The sequence below is a fragment of the Melospiza melodia genome, chromosome 15 (assembly GCF_035770615.1).
Source record: "Melospiza melodia melodia isolate bMelMel2 chromosome 15, bMelMel2.pri, whole genome shotgun sequence".
In the NCBI taxonomy this organism is placed as follows: Eukaryota; Metazoa; Chordata; class Aves; order Passeriformes; family Passerellidae; genus Melospiza; species Melospiza melodia.
In genome coordinates this window covers 4,699,566-4,711,589 of record NC_086208.1, presented here as the reverse complement: position 1 = coordinate 4,711,589, position 12,024 = coordinate 4,699,566, and the positions used below count along the sequence as shown (strand labels likewise).

General features: G+C 45.0%; 1 protein-coding gene across 3 annotated transcripts in view; it reads left to right on the top strand.

Annotated features, from left to right (window-relative positions):
- PSTPIP1 (proline-serine-threonine phosphatase interacting protein 1) overlaps nucleotides 1-12,024 on the top strand; it is a 49,544-nt gene that overhangs the window by 7,575 nt on the left and 29,945 nt on the right. For all 3 annotated transcript variants that reach the window (XM_063169465.1, XM_063169466.1, XM_063169464.1), the window contains one exon: nucleotides 9,129-9,229. In XM_063169465.1, coding sequence (XP_063025535.1) covers nucleotides 9,129-9,229 — 101 coding nt within the window. The remainder of the gene's footprint in view (nucleotides 1-9,128; nucleotides 9,230-12,024) is intronic.

Below are 12,024 nucleotides of genomic sequence, written 5' to 3'. Positions count from 1 at the left end.
TCTCACCTGGTAAAGGCTTTCTCTGGAGGTGGAGAATGAAGGTGCATTTGCTAAGCAGAGAGGAGGAGGAGGAGGAGGAGGAGAAGAGTCTCCTAAAGCCCTGTGGTTCTGGAGCTCTGCAGGGGAAGGCACTCTGGAACAGGAACTTTCCCTGCCCACAGCCACTGCCTGCAGCCTGGAGTCCTCGTGCCACCAGGTTCAGCCCCACATAAAGCAGCTGGAGAAAGAGATTCAAATGCAACCCCCCTTCCCTGTACAGGCAGCACATGGGAGGTGGTGTGGAGCTGTGGCAGGGGTGTCTCAATCAGACACTAATGGAGTGTAAGAATGTTGCATCATGTTGAGTAATAGGATATGTTGAAAATTGTCATTTAGGTGGCAAAGATCTCTTGTGAAATGGAATTGGTAACATGTAGATATTGAAATAATCTTTACTAAGAAGTGAAGTCAATCTTTGATTCATTCCCCTTCTATAGCAAGACTCTGGGAATATTTCTTGAAGTTTTACCCTTCCCCATGTGCCAGGTGACCAGTAACAAAGGGAGCATAGGTTCAGCAGTGACTTTCATGAAGTGCCTTTTCAGAATTGACAGGAAACAATTCTAAGCATTTTAAGACAAGGAGGAGGAAGACAAATAGTTTTTAAAATAAATTAATGTACTAACTAAGCAGGTCTGGTTCCAGTGGCTCTGTAAGACCTGGTGGACAGTTATCTGTGTGCTTGAGCAAGTCAGGGCTGTTTCAGTTTCACTCACCATGGTCTGGGACTGAGCTCACAGTACTTGTAGAAGGTGAGGAGACCTCTTATAACAGAGAAGGAAACTGGAAGTGGATGAACCAAAGAGGAATAGAAACAAAAATAATCTCAGACCATTATTTTGTGTAAAACAGAAGTATCCTCTACTTGTAAGATTCTATTTCTCCTCATTTTTCTTCCAGTTTCTCTTGTGAAGGTAATGTTGCTCAGTAGGGGACTGGAGGAACATCTGATCTCACCATTGACAGGTTTATCTGTCATGTTTCAGAAGGACCATGGCAACAGTGCTGTGCCTTCTGAAAGACAGGTGCAAATCCTCACTTGGGCCTCTCTGTTGGCTCCCAAGGAGAAGCCACTTTAATTTATGGATTTAGCTGCTGTCTGAAGTCATATGGAGAAAATACAAAGGGATGCTGCCATCTCAAACCTGTGTCATGTAACCACATCAAGCTCCCATTAAAAACTGGTGAGGGATTCTGCTGCCTCCTGTCCCATTTCTTATTATCCCCATCACAGAGGTGTTCCAGAAGTTTGTTCTATATTGATTTCCTGAATGGATGCCTTTGTCATGGTTTTTCTTGTGATGCATATCTGTCTGCTGGCTCCTTTCTCCTTCTGCTAGCACAGGAGCACTGGGGCTCTGAACTGCACTCAGAACAATGTTTAACCAAATTATTAGGAAGACAACATAAAACAGAAGTAATAAGCACAAGCAGAGTCCTTTTTGTAGACTGGAATTGAGACTTTCCAAGGCTGTTCCCTGTGTGCCATGAGTCTGCCAGCCAGCAAACCACCTGCAAAAGTGAGGCAGGCTCTTGTGCAGCCATCACTTTGGATCTGTGCAATCGGGGGGGGGCATTAAAACATGAAGAGAGCCAAACAATATGCTGTGACTGTAAGAATGCCTAATACATAACACATGAGCAGTCCAGGATGCCAGGGAGGAGGGTGAGTAGAGTATTTGCAGGGCAGCCCTGATCAAGGAGGGAATGATATCAGAAGGCTAATTAATTACTTTATTATACTATATTATTCTATTCTATATTACACTATATTAGATTACATCTAAATTGAATCTGCCAAGCACTCAAGTCTGCACACAACTGTCCAGAATCTCATGACCAACAGTCCACACACACACACCCACCCACACACACACACCCACACCCACACACACACACACACACTTGGCCCTGGTAGGCCAAGGAAACAAAACCCCATCACCTTGGGTAAACAATCACCATATTGCATTCTACTTTGGCACAAACACAGGCACAGCAAATGATAAGAATTGTTTTTCCTTTCTCTGAGGTTCAGAGAATGTGAAACCCAGAAATACTCTTGGGAAGAATTGTGCCTTGCTTTTCCCTGTGAAGAGAAATGTGGCTACAGCTCAGGAAGCTGAGGAGCAAATTCCTATGTCAGCAGAACTCAAAATCAACCATTTCCTTCTCAGAGAAAACCCACAGGGTCAAGAGCAAAAGACCACTGGGGAGTTACTGTTCTGCTCAGTGTCACTTGCCCTGCTCCTGTGTAGTTTGTGGATCTCAATTTCAGTTTTACCTCTGCCTATCCTGGCTGCTGCAGGGTGGAAGTCTGGTGAGAATCTCCCTGCAGTGGCAGAGGCAGCCCGGCAGCCCAGCAACTGGAATGCTGCAGAGGCAGTGGTTTTCCCTTTAATTTTTGAAGGTCCCATTCAAGGTTCACCTCTCTGCTATTTTCTGACAATAAATACCATTTGCTGCCCATGAAAGGTACTGCATGTCAGATTTAGGTAACAGACTGCAGCAAAACTGCAAACTAAGCTCAAGCTGTGGAAAATGCCCAAGTCAACTCGTGGAATTATCACCGAAATGCCCCTGCCTACATCCTGAGCAAACATTTATGTCTCTGATACACAAAGAGTGAATTTACAAGAAGTGACAGAAATCTTGTACAGCCAGCTTCAACCCACCTACTCTTCCTTGCTTTTTCTGCTTATGTGGGGGAAAAAAAATTAATACTTTAAAAAAATAGATTTTTTTAAGCTCATATAAATTCTGCAGTCAGTCTTGGAAAGCACAAGCACCCATCACATTCCCATCCATTCCAACTGATTTCAGCCAGTAGGAAGAAGGAACTCTTACACAGTACAGTATGAGCAAATGCTTTTAAACCCACTAAACAGTTGATTATGACATGACCATGTGTGAAAAAGACCTCATATCACACCAGCACAGGTCAGGGGAGAAGGTTTTGGTCAGAGGTTTCCGATGTGACCCCGCTCTGTTCTGGGCATGGTGACCTTCCCCATGAGTGAGCTCAGCTCAGAGTGGGGATGCTGAGCTGCCCTTTCAGCTGCTGGGTCCAGGCAGAGGAGGGCCAGGCTGCAAAGCTGGGGTTGGTTTGGTTTTGCAAAGGTCTCTTTGAGTGCCCCTGTGGTGCAGCAGAGCTGGGAGGCAGCCCTGGAACAGGAACAGGAACAGGAACAGCAGCAAAGCAGCTCTTATCACAGCAGGGCACCACGAGATAAGAGCTGCACTGGGGATTGCAGCACGCACACAGCACTGTGCTCACTGCTGTCCTGCTCATTCCAGGTGAGCACGTGCACAGAGGCAGCAGGAAACTTCCTAAAACACTTTGTATCAGGGCATATTTCTAAAAACACTAGGAAATTTTAAAGTATACCAGGGGAAAAACCACCAAACATAAAACAAGTGATTGAATTACAGTGAAAGGCCATGCCATGACAGGAAATATCCAGCCCAAGGTACTTGGAGATTCTAAGTCATGTTTAGGTCTGTTTGCTGCTGCTCTACACGTACAAAGCCCTTGGCAGAGCTTGACGAGGAGACTGGCAGATCAAGGGAACAAGATTTGAAACACTCAGGGTCAGTACCCAGTGGTATGATGCAAGAATACAATTAATTGATTTAACTCAGTCAGAACAACTTACTTTCAGTCCAGGACTGAGATATCATGTGTGATACCACTGTGGATAGAAAGGATTTCTTTCTGACAGTTGAAAAAGATATTGTCAAAATGATGCTTGTTCAAAACTTCACTGTGCCCTGTTCTCTCTAAACTTCCTCCTCACACCAGTAGTTATTTCCTTTTTAAACTCTGGAAAAGTGGATCTTAAGTTTTTATTTTACTAAAACTGTTACAACTAAAGAAGATATGAATGCAAAACCATTTTGATTTAGAGAAAAATTCCAAACATACCCATAAAAGATTCAGTTATTTTTCTCTTTGAAAATTCTGTACTAATAGTTTATTTGGATCAGGTAGCAGCATTTAGCACTTTCAGTCCACAACCATGTGAGAACACTTCTGATACAAGCTTTGGGAAAATATCATTAGGAACCAAGAAGAGGAATGAACTTTAATAACTAAATACTTTGAAACGTAGGAGAAAGTGGAGGGGGTTTAAAAGACTTTTTTTTAATATTAGCAGCTAATACATTTCAAATAATTCCTAAATGAGGGCAGATTAGGCTGAAGGAAGCCCTCAAAGCTCTGCTGTGGCTGTCATTGCTCGTGCCAGCCCCCCAGAGAGGCAGAGCAGGTACTGGGGGTGGATTCTGCTCTGTTTAGCACCACAACAGCTCAGCGCTGTCCTGCTGGGTACTGAGCAATGCACCCAGTGTCTGCTGTGGAGATTTTCCTATTCCAGCCCTTCCTGCCCATCAGGGGGGTGCCACTGCCCAGCTGTACCCTGGGGTTACTGTCCCTCACCTCCTGGTTCCCTACAGGAAGCAGCTGAGCAGGTGCTGCAGCTGGAGGTGCTGGGATGAGCCCTTTGCTGCTGAGAGGCAGAGCTGCCAGAGCCCTGCAGCCAGCCCAGGTGGAGCCTGGCACTCCCCAGACAGGACACACAGCCTCAGCAGCTCAGGCTGCCCTGGGGAGATGCTGAGGTGCTGCCAAGCTGGCTCATCCTGCAGGAGCAGGGAGAGCTCTGAGCTGGGCTGTGTAAAACACCTCTGAACAAAGCCCTGGGTGGGCAAGGCAGGTGCCAGCATGGTTAGGAATGCTCCAAGGAGAGCAGCCACAGCAGAAAAGCCCAGAGTTGCCTCACCATGGCCACAATGGCCTGATGAGCTCATGTCACTGTGACCATCACCAGCTGGACGTGCAGGGTGTGCCATGAGTGCTTTGTGCATGGGTTTGGTTGGTTTTGCTTCAGACCATCACCAGCTGGACATGCAGGGTGTGCCATGAGTACTTTGTACCTGAGTTTGGATCATTTTGCTTCAGTTCAGTCCATTGGAAAAGCTACTGAGAGCTGCTTCAGTAATGAGCACAGCATTTTAGGCTTTCCTCCTTGATATTATTACAATTAGGAGCCTTTTCACTTCAAAATGTAAACTCTTGTACTTCAAAAAGCCTTGCATGCAGTTCCCTCTGAGCACCCAGCAGCACGAGGCTCAAAGGAATGTTCTGGAATAAGGCTGATCCTTAGGGAGTAAAAGACACAAGGTTACTCAGCTTGGTGCCACCAGAAGAAGAAATTCTGTCACCCCCCAGCAATCCTGGTGCTTCCTACCCTCTGGGCAGGGAACTGACACTGCCAGCCTGCCCTTGCAGCAAAATCCTCAGAGCCTCTCCCTGATGGCTGCAGGAACCAGCTCAGAGAAAAATCTCTGCCACAGTTAACTCCCAGCATTTGCCTGGGTGGTTACCCATGGAAAAACCTCTACCAGGAGGGACAGGGCACAGTCCCAAGGCACTGATCTCACAGAAAATGCTGATGGGAGGGAGCAGCATTGTTCATCCTCAGAAGGAAAAAGAAGTGGAAAGAAGAATGGGTATCCCAGTGTGCTCACTGTCATCAACTCTGCTTGCAGGCTTCCATGCCTCCTTTCAAGTGTTCTGGGAAAAACTGTTCTGCTTAAACTACAGCACAGGAGTTGTAATTTATAGGGGTTTATAGGGTATTTTATAGGGTTTCAGTCCTATAATCTTCTCCACATTTCTTTTATCTCTGAAGGAACAGTGCTGCTCGTTGCACTGGAGGGAAGCAACTTCTATCACTGGGCAGAGGGGAGGAAAGGCTGCCCCTCCTTTACTGGGGATTTCCAGGAAGAAAACAAGAAGAAAATCCCCAGACAGAGAGCAGAGCACATGTGCAGAGTTAGGGGGTGAATTTCAGGACAACACAACTCTGCTCACAACACTGAAATCCCTCTCAAGCACTTTCTTGTTGGTAATTATAGGCCTGTTGGACAACAAGGAATAACTAATCTTTTTTAGCAACAAGGATTAAATCCTCTTTCACAGCCACACACGCTTTGATTAAGCAGAATCCCTTTATTGGCCATGAGAGAAATTACTGGTGGTGAGTCAAATCACCCTCTTCCAAGCAACTAGATTTTAGTATAAGCAAATGAGGTTTTACACATTTAATGCCTATATTTACTATCTAATTAAAGCATTTTTCTAATTTCTAAAAAATACAAAATAGTTCTTTGAGTATTCATTAGTTCTTAGAATCATAACAAAATCCTTTCTGAGAAGTACCAAGCACTGCCTGACTAGTGCAGCTTAACAGCTTTTGCAAAACCACTCAATGAGAGTGCTAATTATAACACAAAATGGTAAATGGAAAATAGAATAGAGGCGAGACAGCTTAGCAAGGCTAGACAGTTGTTTAATGAGATCCAATCTTGCTGTCTGATTGTCTTGACAAAGAAAATGTGGGGTCAGTTATGGTGCTGCACAGGAAATCCTTAAGACACTAGATAAAAACAAAACAGGACTGAACAGACAGAGCAGGGGAAGAACTCTAAAATGGGCAAAGACACTGATCTGGGGGAGGTGCTGGATCCTGCCATAAGACCTGAAGAATGGGCTGGAAATAGCTGTGCTTGAAACAAAGAGGTAGAATGAAATATTGTACAGGAGGTATCTGATAACCTTCAAGCGTGGGGTAACAGAATACAGATAAAAATCAAAGTTTCAAAGTACAAAATGGGAGTAAGAGATCAGTAGTGAAAAAATCCAATATACTCTGAGACCTTGTTGAATAAAATACCAGGAGAGGGGAGAATTGCAGGTATATCTGTAGATCATAGCTCATTTAAGTGCCACTGCTATGATTTGATAGTGAAAGAAGGCAAATACAATCCTCTGATGGATCAAAAGTGTTTGTTTGAGAGCTGACATTAATGCCATGGTTCAAAGCATCACTTGGTCTTTACTGGAGTGGTAAAGCATCATCCTTGTCCAACAGGGATTTATTCAGCCTTGAACAGGTGCTATAACAACACATGGGAATCAATGATGACAAAGCAGAATGTCAGGAAAGGGCAGAGGAGGTTTGTTTGGATGCAAGGAGAGGCTGAGAGAGGCTGCAGTTGTACAACACGTGAAAAAAGAAATAGAGCTGTTGAAATGAAAGGGAAACATTTGTGCAAGTAAGCTGAGGCTTGAGTGATTCATGGCTCCCTTGTGGTTGGAAATTAAGAAGCAGAGCTGCAGGGTGAGTGACCAGAGCTGCTCACATTTGTGTCACCCTGGCTGTGGTGTTTCCTGTCCCTCTGCAGGTGACACGAGCTGCTCAGGGCACAGCCAGAACTGCTCCCTTTGAGTCCTGCTCTGCATTTCTGACCCTGCTGCTTCTGAAACAGGGCCTCCACATTCTTTGGGAACACAGAGGAGGACAAGAAAGCAAATTTTGAGATGGATGGCCCCCAAAATGAAGATAGATTAAATGAGTGTCTGTAGTAGGAGTTCTCCTTAGGAGCCAAATCTCTCTGCAAGGGCCAGCAAAGCCCAGAGGAGCCTGGCAGGCAGTGATGCTTCCAGGGGCCTGGGGAAATTCCCAGTGGACTCAGCCCATCAGGCTGCCCCAGCACACTGCTGTGCATGGTTTTGGGTTGATAACAAGTTAGGGTTGTATTCTCTGTTTAGGCAATTTAATAAACATTCTCTCAGACATAAAGAATTTGTCATCCTTTCAGTGTAACTGTGCCAGTTTAAAAGAGGTGGGGAAAGGCACCAGTTGAGTTTTAGCATTTACTGAACAAAGAGAGATATTGAACAGAAAGGCAGAGTAACTTCACAGTGAGCTTATCACTGCCTTTGTTGCCTGTGGCAGTGGCTGACTGCTGTGGTGACACCAACCCACAGGATATTGTCACTTACCTCATGGGCAGCATTTCTGGGACAAGAAAGCTGTGTACACAGCTATGAGATATAGCTGATTGCATCTGAAAATGTACAATTAAAATGCTGGGGGTGTGAGCTGGTTGTGGAGCATCTGATCAGAGTTTCTGCCAGGCAGAGGGAGCCATTTATAGTAATTTTTTTACAGCAGTGATGCCTTCTGCTATTGGAATGTCCTCAAAAAAAAGAGAGAGGGGGGAAGTGCTAAGTCCATTGCCAGGGTATTATCAAGAACCTTTCCTACTTTTCTCTCTGAATGGCAAAACTTGATGCTTCTCATTTATTTCACAGCAGGATCCCTTCCTGTGATGTGTGTGTAAATTGCCCTTGGAAACATTAGGAAAACTAATGTTTTGGGCTTGAGATTTGAGATCCTGTTTCTTCAGGGGTGATGGCTTTAACAATGGACTGTAGCACTGGAAATGTTACTACAGCCTGTAGGTTTACAGGGATTGTCTGCAGAAATTTATCCTAGCTCTCGAAGAACCAAAAAAATTATTCCTAGATCTGCAAATCTCCCCTGTGTGAGCAGCACCTCACCTGGTGGAGCTGCCATCAACCACCTCCATTCATCCCCAGAGCTCCCCTGCTCCTCTCCAGCCCCAGCAGCAAGGAAGCAAAGACAAAAGCTCAAGAGCCCAGCAGTTGCTTGCCAGAGGATCTCTTCCAAGTACCAAAACTTCAACAGCTGTCTTCTTCACAGTGGTGGTGGAAAGCAATAAAGTAACCCATTTATTAAATGGTAACTGCTTAGGGGGCAGTGGATGGATGTATAAACTGCATTCAGTTCATATGGAAGGGCTTGTATTGTAGATAAACTGCTTGAGGGAAGGAACACACTCATTCTCTTTATGGTTTCACAGCCCGTGATTTTACCATAATGCTGTAACATAAAGCTCAGAAAACATTCACCACTACATTTCCAATAGCATTATCACTCTGTACTGGTTAACTCAGGCTCCCTGTGGGAAAATGGCTTGTCCTGATCCTGTTGGGAGGCAGTGGGAGGAGCAGGAGCAGAACACAGAAATCCTGTCTGCCTGTGCTATGAAAACACCACTCACCAGGTGGCACAGACACTGCCCCACAGGCTGTCATTGGTACTGGGCTGACTCTGACCTTTCTTTTTAGAAACAGGGTAAGAGGAATTAAGAAATAAGAATTAGAATTAAGGTAAGAGGAACTGATGTGCTGAACAGCTATTACTTTTTCTTTCTGACTTCAGTGCAAGGAGTTCACTTTCCACACTGGCTACGAGGTGCTCGTTCAGCGGCTGCTGGAGGGGAAGAAGATGTGCAAAGATGTGGAGGATTTGCTCAAGCAGAGGTATGAAAATCAGAGTGAAAAAAGTGTGAACAGCCTCCTTTTTTGTCTCATTTGGCATCCAGAAGGGAATAGCAGGCTGTTTCTCAGTTTGGTGTTGTTATGAGCTTACATAGAAAAGCCTGAGTAATTTGAATCCCAGCCTTGTGATGTGAAGGTAGATCAATAGAAATCTCAAAGACCTGAGAAGAGAAGAGAAGGTTGAAGAGTCAGAAACCCAGAGCTCCACTAAGACCCCTCATTATGGGTCCAGAAGTACACAGTAGCACCTACATTCACAAGTAACATTTTTAAGTTTCCCCTTTTGCAGGGCAAAAATGACTTGCACATTTTTGTTTCTCTTTGAACATGCTGTTGCCACAGGCACTGTTTCAGTTTCCTGCCAAAAATGAGACCTTTTTTCAAATACAAAGCTACATAAAATGCTACCTAAAGCCTTACCCAGACACCCAAACCAGCCCCTGTTTTACACCAACCTTATCAGGCTTTGAGTAACAATGTTGTAGTTCATGCTCCTGATTATGTGCTTCTTGGTGCTTCTCAACAGCAACTATGGACAGCTGACAATTTTATGGGTGAGAAAACATGCATCACACTGCTGCTTTGGCTCCTTTGCCATTCATTTTTGTAGTTGTGACTTAGAAAAACAGCTCTGAAATTTGGTTCTGTTTTTAGGTGGCTTCAGCAGTTTCAGCATGTAGCATGAAGCACACAGGTGCTCAGGTGTGACATGTAGGGAAGACCACACAAATATGGATTATTTATCCAGCAGGCAATCTCAGAGCAACTCATCTCAGCACTGTCAACTTATGAATATTGCTCTGCCTTCCTGCTTTTTCTTCCCATGCTGTCCCCATCTACTTTTGTGGGTTTAGGGTGGTTTTCTGAAGGCTGATTTTAAAGCCCTGGTACTTTCAAGGGTGTGTGAGTTGTCAGACTCAGAAGTGGCCATTTCACCACCTGTGAAGCCTCCCATCAAAACCTGAAGCTATTTAAGTTGCTTTTCTCAACCATCAGTGGAAGACTGTGGTATTGGCACACATCACACCATCCTGAAGTCACATCTGCCTGATGGCAGCTTAGCTGCAAGTGTTTAAAATAGCTCCTTTGGGCCTCATACTGTGGCATTCACATCCTCTGAGAAACCCCTTTGCCCAGGGTTTTTCTCCTGGGAAGCTAAGAAGCCTTGGAGAAAAAGGAAAACAATAATTATCTCATTTGCCTCTCCTGTGCTGTGCTCATTTGGGATGTGTTTGGAGATTGTTTACCCATAGGTGATTGTTCCATAGCATTCTGCTGTGAGTTGTTTTCACTCATTGGCCAATCATGGTCAGGCTGTCAAGAGTCATGAGTTTTCATTATTATCTTTTTAGCCTTCTGTAAGTACCCTTTCTGTATTCTTTAGTATAGTTTAGTTTAGTATTCTTTAATATAATATAGATGATAAAATAATAAATTAGCCTTCTAAGAACATGGAGTCAGATTCATCATTCCTCCCTGCCACAGGGCTCCCTGCAAATACAGCAGCAAACCAAAGCTCAGAACTGCACTGCAGGCCTTGGGCAGTGCAGTTCTGCATCAGATGCTGCACACACCTGTGCTCCTGGCAAAATATTGCAGAGGCTTCTCAAAGTGGCAGGATGAGGTTTTTCCTGGTTAATGGTGGAGGTACCATTAACCAAGTTCTTTCTGTAAAGAAGAAAAAATACATGCACAGTCATTTTGCAAGTGTTTCCATGAGGTTTTTCACACCCCAGGACACTGCAGAGATCGTGTGTGCATGTGTGTGCCCATGTGGGTATGTGCCTGATGGGGGGAGGAACAGGGGACAAGAAGTGGGCACTGAGTCAAAGATGTGATTTCCAATTTATGGCTGGCAGATGTTTGTTTCAGCTGGTCCTCACGTCACTCATAGGAATGACCCAGCGGAAGATCAAAGGATGGGATGAATCTCTCTTCTAGAGGCTGCCCATACCATGTGGTTCACCTTGGAATTTCAGTAAGGACTCCTGCAGCCCTGAAGCCAGCTGCCCTGGGCTTGGCCACACTAACAGTCCATCAGTTTTCCAACCACAAATCCCCTAACTGGCCCAGAGAAAGGCCTAAGAGGTTTGGGAGTGAGAAAGCAATTGTATTCTAGAACAAAGTCCAGGGTTAAAACACAAAGTGTTTTCTATCTCTGAATGGCTGCAGGGAAACATAGAAGCTGTGTGCAGGAGTGCTGTAAAGTGGGAAAAGCAGCACACAGATGTGAAGAGATAGTGTCAGCTCCTGTGAAATTCCTCTGACCCTGGGCTAGTCCAGTCCCATCTGTGCTGAGGTTTCAGGAGCTGGGACTGGCTTAGAAGCTGGCCATGCTTTTTTCCCATGAGATACTTGTGTACTGAGCAAGCAAAGTGGGAGTAATTACTGGAGTGATTTTCATTGCTGCACAGGCACTGGCACTATGCAAAGCCTCTGACTCAGAAGTGTTTCTTGATACTGAAATCAGAAGAAAATTAATCTATTCTTCTTCTGCAACATTATGTGTCTGGAGCATATTTCCATTTTGATGAAATTTCATTCATCTAACATGAAAAAGAAATGGTGCCTCTGCATGGCCTGTCACCATTTTGCACCTCTAACAGGAATGCCAGCAGTGGTGTAGGAACACCCCAGTGAAACTCAGCAGTTCTGAGAGCAGGAGGGCAGCACCTGCAGTGGGAGCCATGGGCAGAGGCTAGGAGCACTCTGCTCCTGCTGCAGGGCCAGCACTGCTGCTCCAGTGCCTGACACATCTCCTTGGGCTGGGGAGAGCC